The sequence below is a fragment of the Puma concolor genome, chromosome B1 (genome assembly GCF_028749965.1).
Source record: "Puma concolor isolate L17-30 chromosome B1, mPumCon1.1.hap2, whole genome shotgun sequence".
NCBI classification, from domain to species: Eukaryota; Metazoa; Chordata; class Mammalia; order Carnivora; family Felidae; genus Puma; species Puma concolor.
The window spans coordinates 75,845,630-75,866,212 of record NC_141670.1 but is presented as its reverse complement, the minus strand read 5'-3'; the positions used below and the strand labels follow the sequence as shown (position 1 = coordinate 75,866,212).

Sequence of the window (20,583 nt, the reverse complement as noted above, 5' to 3'; positions counted from 1 at the left end):
TATAGGAGGGGTGAGTAGGAGACAGAACATGCTATTTGAGTGGCTACATAATTTGAATAACTGAACTTCGTTTTTTTCACGAACATTAATAAAATATTAGATTTGTTGACTAAACCAGCAACAGAAGAGCCTGAAAGTACCACAAAAATGACTTACTTTTTCCAAAACCCTGCTTTAGTCTGTCAAAATTCTAGGTTTCTTTCTTCTTTTTTTATTTTTATTTTTTAAATCTTTATTTTGGAGAGAGAGAGCACAAGCAGGGGAGGGGCAGAGAGAGAGGGAAACAGAATCTGAAGCAGGCTCCAAGCTCTGAGCTGTCAGCACAGAGCCTGACGCGGGGCTTGAACTCACGAACCATGAGATCATGACTTGAGCCTAAGCTGATCGACTGAGCCACCCAGGCGTGCCTAGGTTTCTTTCTTCTCAAAGAGCAGGGCTGTGAACGCAGGCCCTCTGCTCTGCTAGTTATCTGGCTTCTGACAAATTACCTCCACAGTCTGAGCCAGTTCTGCCCTCACCTTTAAAACGGAGCTAACAGTACCTACTTCTCAGGGAGGGTGGGAGCTTCAGAGATTTTCACAGCAAGTTCCTGGTAAGTATTCAACAGGAGGTCAAATTTTAATAAAGATGAACTTTTTTTTTTTAAAGGAACTCTAGTTGTAACTATCACCAAAGTTCTGAAACCGCTTGAGGGACCCTGATTTCATATTTATACATTCAATGTCACACAGAGATAGACAGGCACAGTGGAGTGTCCTCCTTTATAATCTAATGTGATAAACAAAATTTTCTTTTGTGGCACATGATTCTTACTTTAGCTGTATCACACAGACCTGGAAGTGCTGATCTCTGTATCACATTACAGGGAATACAAAGAAACTAAGACTTGGATATCTTAAATATTAGAGACAAACCCTAAATATTTATAATGAAGCATTATTTACTTCAGTGGAAGAAACAGGCATACTAACATGAAAAAACACATTTTATTGCACTTAAGTTATAAGAAAATAAAATTTCTAAGTGAATCAAACCATAGACACAATCCCTTTAAAGGTTGTTTTCCTCCATCATGTCAGGTTGTTACATAACTAAAATTAACCAAGTTGAATCTGATTGTTTTAAATCAGACTATAAATAAAACAAAAAAAAAATAAACAGGAGGAGGAAAAAAAGATCACCTAGGATACAGTGTTAAACCACTTTCACAGTTCAGCTTGAGTTGTGGCTCTTGGAGAATGAGGCAAACCATTTGACTTTTCCATTCATTTCGTTTGTTTGCGTGTGACGCCTTTACTACAAAAACTGAATAGTTTCTGCTTTGTCAGTTTCTCAGAGCAATAAAACTGTAACAGTTGTTTTCCCAAATACTGTAAAACACTAAGACTGACCAGCAACTTTATTTTGTTTTATATATTCTTAAAATATTTTGTCAGTTTTCTTATGTACGTTCATCCATTCACCACAGCCCTCAAAAAAGAAAAGTTTCTCCACAGAACAGGCGGCAATAGCTCTGTTCCAAGGAATGTGTTTTAATTTTTGCCCAGATAAAAGAAAATAAGCTTTGCACACACTCTCAATTCTTTACTTGCAGGCAAACTTCACTCTTTATTATCTGAAACTCTCCCATTCTCAGCCTCTTAGAGGCACAGATGGTTCAAGTTTCAGTGGCAAAAAGTCTTTTTTCTGTAACCAAACTAGAGCAAATTTGGAATTCAGTCTGGGACTAAAACGTCACAGCAGAAAAAAAATAAAAAAAAATAATTTGCTTTTTTCTTTCTTTCATTTAGCAGCATAAATAAGTTTGGCCACTGGGAGTACAGTACAGGGGTGGGACAACAATCCCATATTTGAAGACCTACTTCTAGCACCAGCATCAAGAATTAAATCCATCTCAGGACTCACAGAACCCAGGACAACTTGCCACCTTTGAGCAACATATGCATTGAAGAGTGTATGTGGAAGCGACAGTAAATAGATTAACAGAGGCTAATACTGTGATTGATTGACATTGGCAATGGTTGGCAAAAAAAAAAAAAAAAAAAAAAAAAGCTTTTCATGATAACTGTACAAAAACAATTCACAGTAATTTTTTTTTTTTTTTTAGCTTTTCCACTCCAGAAAAATGACTTTTTGTTGCAGATGCTCTCTAATTAGAAAGTCAGCCAGTCCTTGTTTGGATGTTATTGCAGCTCCTTTCTAGGTCTCAGTGGTAAAAGGACAGGCTAGCAGAATCTGTAACGAAGCTTCAGCCTTAACGCTGCCCAATGACCACTGGAGAAGAAAATAAAGAAATAATTGCACCTGGTTTGATTTAGAAAGTCTCATTTTGCAAAGCTGCCCTCAGTCAAAAGTGAAGCCTTTTATGTGATGAGACAGCGGACGCCTCTCTTGTCAGTTACGGTTTGTCATGTCTTCCTCTTTTCCTTCTTAGTCTGTAGATCTTTTCGCTCTGTTGCCCCAAGCCAACATCCTGCACCACTGAGAACAAGGGATATTTTTTCTTTTTCTTTTCTTTTTTCTTTCTTTTTTTTCTCTTTTTTTCTTTTTTTTTTTCTGTTTTTCTTTTTTTTTCTTTTTTTTTTTCTTTTTTTTTTTTTTTTTTCCACGGAGAAGGGTAGGGAGTATATCGTCTACACATTTGGACAAATTCGTCTTTTCTGCTTTTCACTTCATGTCCACATCAAAGTCCAGCACCAGCAGCTTGGTTTCCTCAGTCCCATTCCGACTCCCAACTGCACACACCAGCTTTGTGTTTGAGGCTCTGATCCGCCACACAACTCCCCCACTCCCCCCACTCTCCAATGTGACTAGGTTTCGAATAAATTCACCCGTTTTCAAGTCCCATAGTTTTACAGTTCCATCATCTGAGCTGGTAATTACAAAGTTCTTGTTGAACTGTAAACAGGTTACAGCACTCTGATGCTTGTTAGGACCTGGACGAAACCAAAGGAATTTAATTACTGGTTACAAATCATGGTGATGGGTAAGTTACATTGTAATTGTACACTTCTACATTAGAACATACGATAAATGAGATATTTAAAATGCTGCATATTTAGAAACTGTGAGTATTTTCGGATCAGCAGCGTTGTAAGAAAATCTGGTAGCTCTTTGTAAACTGAAACAAGAGTTGTATTTTCCAGGAAGCTTTGTTAGCTACCAGGCACACATTTTGTTTTCTGGCTGTGCAAATAAGAGCTTTCTTAGTGGTGATGTGGAAAGCCCACCTTCATGTATTCTATGTATTCTGCTGATGGACAAATGGGCATGAGACCTACTACCCTACCACTTTGACCTGACCACTCAAAGGCGAAGGCTGAATGGACACAATTCCAAAACTCTGAGGAACAGATAATACTAATAGGTAAAAAACTAGAATACAGACCACCAGATGGCCTCACTGAAACAAAACAAAACGAAAACAACACATTTTAAGGACTAAGACCAATAAAAAGTTAATCATGACATAAAATGTTAACACTGTTATGCCTCATTTAATATTAGTGGCTTTCACATGTTTCTTTCTTCATTTTACTGGGTGCTATTATTCCTTCCATCCTAGTTAAGTAGATGGTCAAAAGGTCTAAGCTGAGGCCAAAGCAATTTCCTATCAGATCAGAGATGTGCTTTTTTTTCCCCCCAGTAAGATAGCTCTTTAATTTAAAATCAGCCTACAAATTCAAAATTTAAAAAAAAATGATGACTCAAAAAACAAAAGGAGTCTGTTGCTTTCGTGATACAGTCAAGATCTTTCTTCACATTGTCCTTTAAGGTTAGGTAGAGTTAACTGTACATGCAGGCGTGATTAAACAATTTTATATTAACACAATTTAAAACAATTTCTCAAGCGTAGCCTCGTTCTGTCAAGTCAGAGTGGAAATGCTCATAAACTTATCCAAAATAAGCATTTTCATTTTGTATGAGGTTAACTCTTTTTGTGACATAAAAGCTCCATATTTCTTTTGACTGACAAACCCATTTTTAATGAACACAACTAAAGCTGAGTAGCCAATACTTACCTTGCAATGTTTGTAAACATTGTCCTGTTTTGATATCCCAGATTTTAACTGTCGAATCTGCATTCCCAGAGACAAGAATATTGTCTTTGAGTTCCATTCCACTTGTTAACGATTGGTGTCCCGTTAACGTGTGAATGCAATTCCCCGTCTCCACATCCCAAACTCGAATTGATGTATCAAGAGATCCACTCACCACATGGATACCATCAAACTACAACAGACATAGTTTATTAGACTAGAAAGTGCAGATATTCTTAATATTATTTATTGACCTTAACCCTACAGGGCAGGAAAATAAAGCATGGGAAACCAGTAATGCCAGGACCAAAATGAGGTAACAGGATAAATGTAATCAAGTAAATCTACAGTGCACGTTCTCAGAAGCCTCTATCAGAATTGTTATCTATCTATCTATCTATCTATCTATCTATCTATCTATCTATCTATCTATTTTTATGGCCAGTGGCTTCAAACTAGATGCAGAAACAAAACAAAACACGAACGCATTACTTTCAAATCATCTGGCCACACTTAGTAGCTAAATATCCGGGATAATTCAATAAGGATTACTATTGGAGTCTTACTTCACAACAGAAAGTTGAAACTATGGACAAAGCTTGTGATTAAAGGCTGTGTTTATCAACACACCTAAGGCATGAAAAGACTAGAGATAACTCTCATGATGTTTAAAAGTAAGTTCCATTAAAAACTGTAAAATAAAAACTTCATTTATAAGAACCAAATGCTAATTAGGAAATATGCCAACAGATAATTATATCTGAAATTATAAGAGGTGGCATTTTGATAACAAAAGCAAGCGATATAGGTACCTCTTCTCCAGCTTCCCAGCTATACCAAAAGGCAATAAATATCAATTCCTAGAATATCTATAATAATATTGCTACCTCTTCTCTCAATCTAATGGTCTACTTAAATGAGAATATTATATTCATTAAGGTTCTGAGCATATCACAAAACATAAAAAAAACTTTAGCCAATTCTCTCTCCACCAAATTCATAATCTTTTCTAAGTTAACACATCTTTATTATATGCCAATATTTTGTGACATAGACAGTATTCCATGAATTAAGAAACAAATATCCCAAGAATAGAGAACTGTCAGCATTGGGACTGTGTACTAATCTGCTGATCACTAATAGGCAGTAACTGGTAAATAAACTATATCAGTAATGGACAAATTTTTACAATGAAAATGCTGTCTTTCAGAAAATAAAACAAGACCCATTTGCTAAACTTTCTATTAACCTATTTATTTCAAAATATGGCAACCTACTCAAGAATATCAGGTTCAAATGTAAACAAAAAACATCAGTTTAGTCAAATCCAGTTCTTTGCGACTACAAATCACTAGCCCTGTGCTGGTAGAGCATCTGGTAGAGCAGCTTTATGTAGAAAGGCTCCACTTCCACTGTGAATGGGATGGAATCACAATTACATGGTCCATCAACCTGCAGCTATCAAGGCAAAGGGGCAGCTTTTGGCCAAATTAATCCTCTGCTAAGGAGTTTATTAAAATCCAGGTTATTTTCCTATGAGACTATCTACCCAATAATTAATATAGTAATACTTAGGGCTCCAAAGTCTCAAGTTCCAAGACAAATATTTGTATTTTATAGGAAAAATGATCACAGAAAAATTTAAACAAATCATTTGAGTTCAAAATTTATACTTTCTTCATGCCAATTTTTATTTATTTATTTATTTATTTAAAAAAAATTTTAACGTTTATTTATTTTTGAGACAGAGAGAGACAGAGCATGAATGGGGGAGGGTCAGAGAGAGGGAGACACAGAATCTGAAACAGGCTCCAGGCTCTGAGCGGTCAGCATAGAGCCCGACGCGGGGCTCGAACTCACGGACCGTGAGATCATGACCCGAGCCGAAGTCGGACGCTTAACCGACCGAGCCACCCAGGCGCCCCTCTTCATGCCAATTTTAAACTATATGATATAACAGAATGATTTGATCTGTATTTTTTGGATTGTATTGAATCATCTATTTGACAGCAATTGTCTGAGTAAAACAATCTTATGATTCATCAGTAAAGCATCTAAGGGATAAAAGAGATAGGATCTCTTACCTGTAATGAATAGACTCTATTAGTATGCCCCTGCAACGTGTGTAGACAGGTCTCAGTCTCTGGATCCCACACTTTCACCATAAAATCATATGCTCCACTAACAACCCTCCTGCCATCATATTGAACACAGCGGACTGCTGCTACATGACCCATCAAAACATGTAAACACTGGCCTGTCTCAATATCCCAAACCCTAAGAGTGGCATCTCGAGAACCGCTAACAACTCTGTAAGGGGAAAAAAAAAAAACAGAAAAAAAGTATTAGAATTTTTAACAGCATGAGTAAACGTGATATACAAAGTCAGTGGTTATTATATTTTTTCTTTTCTTAAGCAGGAACACCTGTTTTCAAAGAAATCCTATATAAAACTGTGATATATAAACATTCACAAGTCAAGTTATTCTGGTTGGGAAGCCTAGAGTTCTGCCTGCTTTTGGTTCCTCCATTTATAAGGGGCTGTGGAGCACCTCGGGTTCTGTGGGACAATTTGAAAACTATTGTATTGTATTTGAAGAAGGAGAAAGAGAAGGAGGAGAAGGAGGAGGAGGAGGAGGAGGAGGAGGAGGAGGAGGAGGAGGAGGAGGAGGAAGAGAAGAAGCATCAGCAGCAGCCGCCACCACTGCCAAGTGATAAATATATACAATAAGATCTTGATTTTAGAAATAAAATGCTAATGTGGGCAACATGTATAAAATGTTAGTGGGAGAACTCTGGTGTAGTATTTTGAATTTTACATTTCTTCTTTATTCTTTATGCCATTTCCCAAAATTTTAATTATGAATATATATTCTTTGTGATTAGGGAAAAAATTAATAAATGTTATTTAACAAAACAAATCTGAATTTGAAATTTAAACAGCTGAAGATATGTGCCTTACACCATATAATTCTGGTAAAATTTACTAGTTTTAGAAAATCCTCAAATGAAGGCTGCATATGCTTATATTTATAGTCAATAGGCATGGAGGCATTAAGATGTACAGATTTTAGAAGATACACATAGGGAGGCAACAATAATCCCTTAAAAATTTGGCCTGACATTATTAAAACTATGCTCTTCTGAAGACCAGAGTGATACTAATATTACAATCGCCTTTGGATTACAAAGGAGAGCTGAAAACTCAGGTATCTTCATGTCATTCCAAAGAGATAACGAAAGGCCATAGATTCCACATTTGGAAGAGCAGAAAATGAAAGCATTGAGTGATTTAAGTCAGAACATAATGGAAACTGAAATACAAGGTCTCTCAATATCAAACCCCCCAAATTTTAATAGTAGAGCGCACTGTTCAAAGTAGATTCAAACTACATATGAGAAGATACTTTTCTTCACATATTACAAATCTAGTGTGAAATCTGCTTAATGTAATGGTTCTCATAAAGAAGATGCTGTGGACAGAATTAAAGGTAAGGACTGCAGGAGATTTATGGTAAGAACCATCAGACCTTTTTTGACAAAGTAAAGTCGAAATCACATTTGTTTAACAGGGATACTGTGAAGACATGCCAATAGGAGATCGAAAGGATTTTAATAGGAGGGCTTTGTAGGAGGAGATCAAAGCAAGAGTGAAGGCAGTGAGAAGAAAAAAAGGCAAGCAGTTTGGTTTGGCTGAAACTATTTTGAAAACTGGATTGAGGATTTCTTCCTTGATTCGATAGACAACAGAAGGCCCTCAAAGGGCAATGACACTATCATAATTAGAAAAGAATTCTCTGTCAGCCATGTAAAAGGTGAGAAAACCAAGTGTGAAAGCTATGTCAATAGTTCAGGTGACTGGTAATGAGAATAAACTAAAACCCATGGGCCTCAGCTTTTGCCTAGATATAAGGGGATAGGATGGAGTGGAGGTAGGGTGGGTGGGTATTTAAAAAGACTCAGAAGCTTGAAGCCTGAGTAACTGAATTTATCCCACTAGCAGGGATATAAACACCAAAAAAAAAAAAAAAAAAAAGAGAGAGAGAGAAATTTTTGAAGATGATGAGTCATCAAAGCTGTACAACAATAAAATGCTACACAAGATTAGAAAATAGAGTTTCAAGGAGGAAGCCAACAACACTACTAAATGAAGACGGAAATTTAGACAATCCCCAATTTTAAGCCAACACACTACTGCTTTGTTAGTATAGAAACATCTGAAGTCTAATAAAGTCTAATTTAACATCACATTATCACTATCTCTCTAATAAACACAGTTTTATACAACTGAACTCTACACAAAAGGCCTCAGATTCACAAGTAACAGAGAAAGGATTTCCCCTTACCTTTTTTCATGGAGATGCATACAACGGACAGTGGAAGTATGCCCATACAAGGTGTGTATACATTCTCCGGTCTCTGCATTCCACACTTTTAGAGTCCGATCTGTAGATCCACTAATGATGATATTGTCTCTCATCTGTGATGACCATACTCCACCTGTGTGCCCCACTAATGTTCTCAGACACTGGAAAAACACTTAAGATGATTACTTTTGGGTAGAAAAGAAAATGATGTATTATAACATTTCAGTAGCTCATTAAATTTTGGGGTAAAGTTATTTACAAAATTTGACTGGCACATCAGAAAATAATTCCTCACATCAATATAACATGATCCCATCACTATTTATTGGTTTTTTTATTCAGTAGCATTATATATTAAACACACACGTACAACTGAGGAACAAGTATGTAGAAAGTAAAACACTTCTCATTAAAGTAAGACAGCTCCAGCCTGGTCTTTTTGATGAAATAATGCTAAAATTGCAACTTATTTCTTCCATATGAATGGATTCAATGAAAGAACGCCAACTGTGTTAGGTGTGGCTTACATACCACATTTCATCTGAATCTGCCCCAAGGCAGTAGTTAGGAGCCAGGCAAAGTACTTCTGGACAAGTAAAGACAGATATTAAAACTCTGAAATAAGTCCAAAGCTAATATTACACTGTGGAAATATGAAGTTGCTTTAAAAAAATTTCTAACATCTGACTTGGAATATTTTAGAAGATTCTTGCCCAAGAATCAACGTGTTGTAAGACATTTTAAAAGACATGGTTTTTGTTTTTTTCACATTTTCCTCTACTTTTTTTAGCTAGTCAGTTACTTAAGTCATGAAAACATTCTCCATTGGACAGATAAAAATAAGTATTCACTATAGAACAATTAAAATATAATACTGCGTACAGTGAAATTAATTGCTTAGACTACTTCTTTTCTTCAAACTCCTTCACTTATATATCGTATCTGCCTAACTTTCATCTCATAGGGCTTGAGATAAGTCTACATTAACATGATTTATTCAACTTCTAAACTATAGGTAAGTTACCAACAAAGCAGAAAAAACACATATCCCTCAATCATAGTTTTAAAAAAGTTTACAAAAGACAATATAAGCGAGATGGCTAATAAAAGTGGGAAAAATTAACCAAAAAAAGATAAAGCACACCTGTGAGAATTATACAATAGCTAAGTCACAAAGACAGACTGACTATTTACAAGAAGAAACTAATGACATCGTATCCTGAGAAACATGATCTTTGTGCCACCGGAAAAACTAAATAAATTAGAAGCTCTGATATTTGTTATCAAAATAAGCTGCAGTCAAAAATGAACCCTTATTTTTTTCCTGGTTGGTCCCTGCAAAGGCATACATAAAATGTGAAGTGTGGAAAGAAGAAAGCTTACTTTGCCTGTGACCGCTGACCAAACTTTTAAAGTGTTGTCATCAGAACCACTAACTATTCGGTTACCACAGAACTGCAAGCATGTGATCACATGATCATCATGTCCTTTCAGAACCTACAAGATAGATGAGCAGATTAGAAATATATTATTAAACTAAATTTTTAAAAATACCAGTGAAAAGAAAAATAAAGACACAAATAGGAGCCGCAATCTATAGTCTATTTCTTAAAATACAATTTATATAAAATATGAAGTAGCATCCATCCTTCCTGAATGATGAATCAAGTACTAAACATTTTGTTTTCCATATTCTATGATTTTTATACTTGAGATATCAACTATTAAAATTGAGTCAAGACTTTTATGAGTTAAAAACTCATAAAGATGGTTCAAACACAAATGTATTTTATAATCATCTCTTTATCTATTCAAACCAAAAACTATGCATCTATGGTTTGCAATTTTCACACACAAAAACAAAAGTACCTACAAACGAGAAAGACAAAAGTAACAATAATTATCAACTTTTTTCAACTTAAAACAAAAAAAAGCCTGTTATAATGTATACATATTAATGTAACGGTATCTCTAATTGCTTTTTTCCGGTTGTATAATATAAGCATTTTTGTCACTCTTTATATATTTAGGATAAGACAGAAAATCAGTATTATACTTAAATTTAGAGAAATAAAACTCAGAAAAGCCACCAAAAACACAAAACATGGGCACTGCTCAAAGAATCACGTTCTAACTACGTGGTCAGAGAGCAAGCAAAATCTCAAGCATATGACACAAAATTCAACAGGATACTCAGAAATCGTCACTTACATAAGATAGAATGACATGCAATTCAACTCATCTTTTATTCAAGTACAATTAGTTGTCAGACTGGAGAAATTAGCAACAGAGCAATGCTGTCAGTTACATTTTCGGTTATTTTAAAATATATTATTTTCTTTCCACAGGAGATAGGTGTCAAGTTATACTGCTGGCCAAGAAGAGTGTATCAGGTACCAACACTGATCAGTGCTTTCTGTTATACTGTGCAAGAGTTCAGTTACCTTAGGAGATTTGAGTTCTCCTCGCCTCCAGTTAGTATCAATTCTGTGCTGTCTGATATATGCACTTTTCCATGGACTATGTATGAAACCTGGTTTTATTACTTTTCTTCTCTTGATGTGCAATGGTTCATCAATACCTAAAGTTTTAAAGAGATAAAGAGTATAACTGCCATCACCAATAATAAAAATTACCCATTTTATAATGTATCTCATTTTCCCTTATGCTCAAAACCACTGAAATACAGGACACTGTCCAATTTCTAATACTGTATTATAAAACGATAATGTAAAGTTTGCATTCTCTGTGGCATGTTTTCATACTGACTTTTTCATTTCTTTCTCTAAATAATTCTATGAAACGTTGGATGTCAGGATGTACAGAAATGTGAGCCCTTATGCAATGTTTGTGAGAATATAAAATGGTATATTAGCTGCTATGGAAAAGAGTGTGCTGGTTCATCAAAAAAATTAAACACAGAATTACCATATAATCCAGCAATTCCAATTCTGGATATACACCCAAGAGAATTGAAAGCAGAAACTTGAACAGATACTTGTACACCCACGTTCATAGCTGCATTATTCAAAATAGCTGAAAGGTGGAAGCATCCCAAGTGTCCATCGATGGATGAATAAAGAAACAAAATGTGGGATATATACAGTGGAATATTTATTCAGCCTCGATAAAGAAGAGAATTCTGACACATGCTACCACACAGATAAGCCTTGAAGACAGTATGCAAAATGAAACAAGTCAGTCACAAAAAAGCAAATACCGTATGATTCCACTTATATGAGGCCCATAGAGTAGTAGTCAAACTCATAGACAGAAAACAGAATGATGGATGCCAGGGGCTGCAGGGAGGAGGAACGAGTTCCTGTTAAATGGATATCAACTCTCAGCTGGGAAAGATGAAAAAGTTCTAAAGATGAATTGTACAAAACATGAATGTATTTCATGCCACTGAACTGTAATTTTTAAAATGGTTAGAATGATAAGTTCTATCTTAGGTATATGTTACCACAGTTTTTTTTTAAAGTCATTAAAATAATGATTCTATGAGAGAAGGTACGGCAGGGGTGATTAATCCCACTTTATGTATATAGACACTTGAGAAGAGAAGGTTTCACTAGTCAAAGCTACAGACAGGGCAAAAGCAGGACAGAAACCAAGTATCCTGGATCTTCACCTTCCAGCTTTATTAACCATCAGTGCCCCTCACCAACTGTGATCTCCATGAAGGAGAGGGTAACCTGTAGAGTATCTGTCTCATGCTCTACCTTTCTTTCCAAAAATTTTTGCTTCTCAGAGGCAAATCATATTTTTACATTTTTTTTCAAAAATATAATTTTTTTAGATGACTGCTGGAAAAAAAAATGTCCTTTTGTTATCTAATATAGATAATACCTTCTCCTCTACTAAGAAAGGAGATTTTTTTCTTTTTCTTTGTTCTGTTTATTTTTTTACAATTTTCAAGAACATAAGCTCCATGATGGGAAGAAAATGGGAGTTCAGTACTGTATCCCCAACATTTAAGAATCTCCAGCTCATAGGAGGTGTTCAATAAATGTTTGTGAAACAATAGAATATGGAATATTTGAATACTGTTAATATAATTTTGGGGTTTCCTTTCTTCCTTCCTTCATTATATGACTGAGTAGTCATTTATTAGTGTGAATTCCAGTGAGTTTCTCTCCCAAGGACAGCTGCAATTATAACTTGATCTTTAATTGTGAGTATTGGAAAGACGGACACCTTTCTCATCCATGAAACTGCTGGTAGAAATTAATCGCCATCTTATTTTAAACAAAAATTCCTATTTAGGTCTTTGGTTTGTCCTTCCTTTAAACTGAGGTGTAGCTGACATACAATATTAGTATCAGGTATACAGCACAGTGATTCGATATTTACATATGCTGCAAAATTGTCATGACAATAAATCTAGCTATCCTCTGTGAACTTACAAAGTTACTACAATATTATTGACTCTATTGCCCATGCTTACATTACATCCCCATGACTTACTTATTTTACAACTAGAAGCTTATAGTTCTTAATCCCCTTTACCTATTTTACCCGCCTCCCCAATTCCCCTCTCCTCTGGCAATTAACAATCTGCTCTCTGTATACATGGGTCTGTGTTTTGCTTTGGTTTGTTTTTTTTTTTAGGTTTCCTTTAAATCATCCTCATCCGATCTTTTCAGACTGGGAAGCAAATCAGATACATTTGCTATTCGTTACTATCGCTCATTAAAGGGGTTAGCTGCGAGATCTAGCTCATTTGAATGTGTGGGGTAACCTGTGGATTTTATATAAGTAGGTGAATGTCAATGAAGACTAATTTTTCATTCTTTGATAAGCGGCCAAAGTTCTCTTTTTTCAATTCTATGTGCACATATAAAACTTCTAATTTTTACTTTTTGCTATTTGTTTTCAGAGTCACTTTGCTTTTTCAGAGTCTAAAGATTTTCTCTTTGTGATTTTGAACCTTACCCTCTTCTTTGCATTTCTCTCTCCAGAGAAGGTTGTCTTCAGCCAAAATTCTCCAGTAGCGACAAGTCTGAGCCGCTTGTAGCAGGTCTTTGGGTTCCAGGAATGAAAGCACATAAAGTGCCAGCTATGAAAAGCAAAAGCACAGTATGTCCATATTTAAAAATACACATACAAAAATAATAAGTTAATTATTTACTATAGAATGAAGCACTTTTAGATAAACACAATGTAATTCTACATTCTAATTTTTGAAATTGACTTTCTAATAGTTAATCTTAAATATATACCAAGCTTAAAAAACTCGCTCTATTGGTTTTTATGAACTTCACTTGACTAACGTCATCTCTGCAAAGAATACTTAAGCTTCTCTGCCTCTGCTCTTTTGCTCTGTGAGCCTCAACTCAAGAATTCTACCATTTATGTACGTATGTATGTGTATGTACACTTTATTAGTCATTTAGATTTTGTACTTTTCTCTCCCCACTACCATGTAAATTCACTGAAGTTATGACATAAATTAAGGAATGAGATTTCAGGGGCGCTTGAGTGGCTCACTCTATTGAATATCCAACTTCAGCTCAGGTCATGATCTTGTGGTTTGTGAGTTCGAGCCCCGCATTGGGCTCACTGCTGTCAGCCCTGAAGCTGTCAGCACAGAGCCCACTTCAGATCCTCTGTTCCACATCCCTCCCCAACCCTCCCCCGCTTGCACTTTCTCTCTCTCTAAAAAACAAATGAACATTAAAAAAAAGAAATGAGATATCTAGATATTCTGTGTGGTAGGATTTCAGATCACTTCTGATAGATAAGATTAATAGTTCTTTACCACATCAAAGTGTCTATTATCACAATGATGAACTTCTCAAACATTTATACCCTTCAATGTAAATGACAAGAGGGTACAATTACTAAACTGCTCCACAGACATATAAAAGCAATTAGGTTCTAATTACTTTACATTGCTGGTGGGGATTTTCTTGATGGGCCAGATATATTTGTATATTTGTACCAGCTCTTTGGTATATCACTGATTTTAAAATTTTGTTTCCAAGGGTTGCAAACCATCATTTTTTTTAAAGCATGTATAGTCAATTCAAGTAAATAAGGGAAGAAGAAAGAAAAAAGAGGGGGATGGTAACTTGTGAGTATGCTTATCCAATTAGCCTCACTAATCACATAAAAATTTAAATTATGATATTAGAACCCAAATGATCTAAACAAAGCAATAAAGTTTAGTGTTCACAGAAATTAAATTACAAGAATTAAAACAAACTATCATTTAAAGGGCCAAAGGCCATACAGGGAGTAAAAGCACAATTTGAATTATTTTCTGATGCTAACCAGTAATTACATGATATAAATTATGCTTACCCAAGAACATTATATAGAGAGAGCTCATCATTAATCACATATTTATTGAGTACACTTCATATAGAAAGTACTCCAGCCAGTCAGTATTCAATTTAATACTGTTACTGATAAATGACAGAAAAAACCTTTTTGTGGAATAATTATTTTTGGTCTAACGGAGAAGCCCATTCAGGATCATATTTAGAAACTGAGTAATTTTAAACAAAAAGGCATAACTATATCCAACAATCTACATATATGTGTATACATACATACACATATACAAATACACAAACATAGACACAGATATAGACAGATATAGGTATCAACATTATACTTTTCTAATGGATACTCTATAAGTCACTTAATTTTGAAATTAAGCCTGGGCAAGTTGTTTAGTGCCAGTATAACAGTAATGATAACACCATATTTTTCTTCTATGTGAAATTCATATTTAATATAGAAATTAAAAGGCACAAAGTTATATTTGTGAAAAGGAGATGCTATTTAATGCCCAACATATTTAAAATGGTCATCTGAAAAAGTCTATTCTTTGTTTTAGTTATCCAGCTGAAGTAGAAATCAGGTAATTTACAGAAACAGGCAATGGATCTTAAAGGCTAGAAAATGAATCCAGAGCACCTTAGATTTCAAAGGTACATCCTAAATCATCTATCATTTCCTTCATTACTGGTGATTATGAGCTCACCTAGTCCAGTGTCTGCATGCATTAAAGAGAAATGCATTAAAGAGTAAAGAAACACTTAGGTGCTAACGAAAGTTGAAGTGCTAACTCCACAGGTAACTGGTACATTTTTCCTTTAAAACAACAGAGGCCCTAACTCAACCATGAATTTCAACTTATTCTATTTAAATCTAGTCGTTCTATTAAAAACATCTAAGTATTGTAGAAAATACACATAGGAAAATAAAAAATATGAAAAAGAAAATCAGAACCAGTAAAAATATAAATCATAAAAGAAGTTAAGTTTAAATCAGGGAAAAAGTAGAACACAAATGCACTGGCAACAATATCTTACATGGTTTTTTAATTAAACTGCCAAGCACAAAAGGAACAACAATTAGTTATACAATTCTTAACGTATATTATGGGGGAAGTATAACAATTCCTCAAAGGAAGCAAGGTTTAGTCATGTGGGGCTCCTTGCAGGAGGCAGAAAGTGGGCATTGTCCTGAACAACATCTCTATAATACCATAGCAGGGGAGTATAGGTTTGTTGTGGCCAAGTAAAATGGTCTGGCTAATCCAATTTTCTATTCATTTGTCTTTTTTTTTTTATGCTTATTTTGAGAGAGAGGGAGGCGGGGGGCGGGGCACAGAGAGAAAGAATCCCAAGCAAGCTCTGCACTGTCAGTGTAGAGCCCGACATGGGGCTCGAACTCACAAACCATGAGATCATAACCTGAGCCAAGATTAAGAGTTGGATACTTAACTGATTGACCCATTCAGACACCCCTCTTTTCATTTCTCGTAAAGGTAAAATCTGGATTAGTAATTCCTCCTAAGGCTCAACAGACAGAAGCTCTTAAATTGAACATCTATTTTAGATAACCTTTTCCTTGACCAAACTTGTCATTTCAGTGAGAGTTGCTATTTTTTGTTTTTCTCTTTAACCTATGTAAGAGACCACCATATTATACGTGAGAGGGAACTAATACTTTCCCAGAAAATTGCTGTATTTCCCTGGATTGAACTAGTGAAACAGGGGGTTAAAAAAAGAATAAAGAAATTGTTGGCTGATCCTATGTTAAGAGTTCAGATTTGGGGGGTACCTGAGTGGCTCAGTTGGTTAAGCATCAACTCTTGATTTTGGCTCATGATCTCACGGTTCATGAATTTGAACCCCGCATGGAGCTCTGTGTGACAGTCTGCTTGGGATTCTCTTTCTCTCCTTCCCTCTCTCTGCCCCTTTCCTGCTTGCTTGCTCTCTCTCTCCAAATAAATAGCAAATAAATTTTAAAAAAATTGAAGAATTTAGGTTTTGTTCTAGGTCATCTACTGCATCACTATGCTTTTCTTGGCATTTATTTACAAAAATAAGGATAATGCAGTATATCACAAGCCTCCCACGTGAGACTAGTGACATTTTTATCAAGGTTTTTGAGCTTAAAAAGTAAGTGTTGATGGGGCGCCTGGGTGGCTCAATCGGTTAAGTGTCTGACTTCGGCTCAGGTCATGATCTCATGGTTTGTGAGTTCGAGTCCCACATCAGGCTCTGTGCTGCTGACAGCTCGGAGCCTGGAACCTGCTTCGGATTCTGTGTCTCCCTCTTTCTCTGCCCCTCCCCGGCTCACACTCTGTCTCTTTCTCTCTCTCTCTCAAAAATAAACATTAAAAAAAAAAAAAAAAAAAGTAAGTGTTGGTAAAGAGCTTTGAGATCTGTTGAAAGGAATTATAAGAAAATCATTACAAGTCCATTTCCTGCCATGAAAGTAGTGATGTTTTAAATAATAATAGCACTTAGTCTCCAATAAGATAATAGTTTCCTTAAGGACTTAGATCTATACCATTCTTTCTCCAAATATAAAATAAAGCATTTTTTCAAAACATGAAATGTTTCCTAGTAGTTGAAAAAGAGGGAAAATGCAGAAGATCTGCTAAGCCAGAGCTCACTCTTGTTCTTTTCTCTAGCCTCTCTACTTTTTCCTCAGGCAATCTTGAAAAGAACATTTAATCCAAAAAAATCTTTATTGCATTTACGCTGGTTATCAATAATTTGTCCTTAATTCTTAGACTCTTAAAAATATTTTCATAGTCTTCGGATTTTAAATATTTTTTGTGTTCAAAAGTTATTATGGAAATACAAATAAAGCAAAACAAAATATTCACCATTTTTAGAGATAAGAGGACAAACTAGACTAAGAGAAAGTCTGTATTTTAACAAAAATACTACCTTCTAAAATAAGGAGGATATCTAGGGAAACCATGAAGAAAATATTAGAGGGACTAACTTTACTTTCAGTCAAATACTTATAAAAGTGCTACCTATTATGAATGTCCTTCTGGAAGCAAAGAGAGCTTATGTCATTTCATAAGCCAATTCTATTCAAAAGGTTCAGGTTTAGCATGAGCCAGCAAGAATAAAAAATTTTTTCTGGGACAATGCTACTTTTTTTTTTTTTTTTGCCATTTAAAAAAAATCATTCCAAAGAAGAAACATTTTAGGAAAAAGATATTATTTCCACTTTGCTTTCTCTTAGAGTAATGCTTAGTTTCATACATTAAATATGATAAAACTATTTTATTCATATCCAATGTGAAATTATTGAGACTATGTTTAATGCCCTTAGGATGTTTAGAATGGTTATCCAAAAAAACTGACTCTTTTTCTCTTCATATTAGAAGTTTTAAGATCATTTGCAGTAGTATATTAGTGTCTTATATATTGTTTTCTTAGCTGACATATAATTAGTGGCACATAAATAATTTGTGAAAATATAAACCACGTGACATTGATTATTTAATGTCATATTATTTGTTTGCTGACAGAAATGAAACTGTGAAGCCTATAACATCAATAAAAGAACAACATCTAAGCTATGCCTCATTTATGCAGCCAAGAATGCCCATGTGATCAAAATCAATCTATGATAAAAAACAGTGTCAGTTCACATAAAGATATAAAAACTAGGCATAAGTAATTCCAAAAGAAATGCCACAAGGATGTAATCGATGCAGGAAATCTGTGAGTGTGTGTGTGTGTGTGTGTGTATGTGTGCACGTGCGCGTGTGCATGGGAGAGAGAGAGTGAGAGAGATGGGGGAAAGACGAAGGATGATTAGTAGAAAAAGATACACATGTGAGATTCCACATATTAAAAAAAAAATTACATAATGTGAGTTAACAGAGAACTATCATTCAATAGAATCATAAAACTATTAGTCTCAGAGGGATTTTGGAGAAACAAACAACAAAAATCTGTTTTACTAAAATCAGAATTTCTAAAAAAATCTGCTACTATATATAATAAATGTACCAAGACAACTAAAGGTTGGGCTTCAAATAACCTGGGAAAAAACTGTGATAAAGGAATAATCAAATTAATGAAACTCAATAGTTTACTCTCTCTCCTATGACTTACTGCAGGGGTGGAAAGAAGTCACTTAGTCCATAAATATACTTGAATCTGGAAATGATACTATTAAGTCATGGCAGCTTATCATTTACATCTCTCTTTAACACTAATTAAGAGCATTAAACCGACAATACTGAATACCATAATTAGCATGACCATGTTTAAAGGTGGTCGCTATGGAGTTATATTATCAAATAGCACCCAGAAGAATATAATTGATAATCCTTACCTCTTTAGGGAGCAAGGAAATGAAGTCTCGTTGAAACTGGGGTTCTATCACTTGCATCATATGTTTTACTTGTGTTGGTTCACAACTATCAATAAGTTCATCTAAAGCAAGCAATTTCTCTGGTCCACTCCAGCTCTATCAAAAAGGAAGTAGAAATTTTTATTATTTTAATAGATGTCTCAAGCTATAAACTCATAAAGGAAAATCCACGTTTACACATAACATAAAAAGTGGCTGCTTACAGTGAAAGTTTCTCCAGGAGTCACTGAAGTGATAATCAATTATTCTCATCAAATTCACTAGGTACCTTTATTTTATAAAAGCTTAAGAAAAAGTCATGATTTTGACAAATATTTTTGTACCATATTATTATAAATATTATATGTTCATCTACTATCAAGATAAGAAATCAGAGTTTTATCCGGAAACATCAACTTGGGCTACTAAGTAAACAAGGTATTTTATATTCTTTCCAGTGGGCACCATAAAATTTGATAGTGTTAATAAGGAACCCATCTCAGAGGAGATTGGCAGCATGATTTAGAGAAAAATTAATAGCTGGATATACTGCAAATCTGACAAGTGTCTTCCACAAAATAAAAGAACTTTGATTTATTATGTGAAAATAATTTGAAATAAAAAGCAGCAAAAACATAAAACAGTAACTGACTTAGTAATGATACTAGAATGTGAACAAAAGGGTCAGAAACAAAGTACTACTTATGGGAAAGACAAAAACACATTATTATACTTTAAAAAACAGAAACTACTTTATACTAGGGGATTATTAAAAAAAATTTTTTTTGCCAGTGAGGAACATCTGCACAGAAAAGCCATGATTCTTAAAAGGAAACATTAAAAAGCCATGTGAATAATTTAGAGTGTTAGAATTTCCCCTCAAAATAATCACATAAAACATGTAAATAACTTTGTGATGCTTAAGTGAAAGAACATCCTTGACCAGGCTGATTTAAGTACCTTTGTGAATTATTATGTCCAATCTGACATTCCATTTCTTGCTCAAACTAGGAACCTGGATTTTGTAATATATGAAATGGATAATAATTGAAAACTGAGATATACTCAGGACACAGGAAGCCTTATTTAGAATACTTTTTAAAGTACTGTAGTTTAAATTTTTTTTGTCCCTTTAGAATCTACAATGAATTTCATTGTAGATGAAACTCCTATTATAAGGTGTAGATTATGTTAATACTATCAAACATTTCAATAGTATTTCCAAAGCACTTATCACAAACATTATCTTACTTAATCATAAAAACTCTGGGAAACATTTCCATTTTACCACCAAATATGAGGAAACATAGACTCTAATAAATCGTATTCTTTTCTTTTACTTCTATATACCTGCATACCTAGAAGATTCTCCTTGAGAACCCACTTTGGACCCTTTTTAATTAGGGTGAGGACTTATGCACAGAAATAAAAACTACTCAAATATATGTATTTGCGTACTCATGAGCAATGAAAAGCAGTTACTTTGAAGTTCGACTGTTTTGTTGTTTTTCTCACACAGCTTCAAATCCTAGTTCAAAATTTAC

General features: G+C 34.7%; 1 protein-coding gene across 5 annotated transcripts in view; it reads right to left on the bottom strand.

Annotated features, from left to right (window-relative positions):
* Nucleotides 1-967: 967 nt before the first annotated feature.
* Nucleotides 968-20,583, bottom strand: part of FBXW7 (F-box and WD repeat domain containing 7) — a 231,044-nt gene continuing 211,428 nt past the window's right edge. For all 5 annotated transcript variants that reach the window (XM_086704093.1, XM_086704091.1, XM_086704092.1 and 2 more), the window contains 8 exons: nucleotides 19,022-19,156; nucleotides 13,346-13,469; nucleotides 10,852-10,988; nucleotides 9,791-9,904; nucleotides 8,387-8,568; nucleotides 6,125-6,350; nucleotides 4,023-4,233; nucleotides 968-2,936 (listed from right to left, as the gene is read on the bottom strand). In XM_086704093.1, coding sequence (XP_086560219.1) covers nucleotides 2,668-2,936; nucleotides 4,023-4,233; nucleotides 6,125-6,350; nucleotides 8,387-8,568; nucleotides 9,791-9,904; nucleotides 10,852-10,988; nucleotides 13,346-13,469; nucleotides 19,022-19,156 — 1,398 coding nt within the window. In that variant the 3' untranslated portion in view covers nucleotides 968-2,667. The remainder of the gene's footprint in view (nucleotides 2,937-4,022; nucleotides 4,234-6,124; nucleotides 6,351-8,386; nucleotides 8,569-9,790; nucleotides 9,905-10,851; nucleotides 10,989-13,345; nucleotides 13,470-19,021; nucleotides 19,157-20,583) is intronic.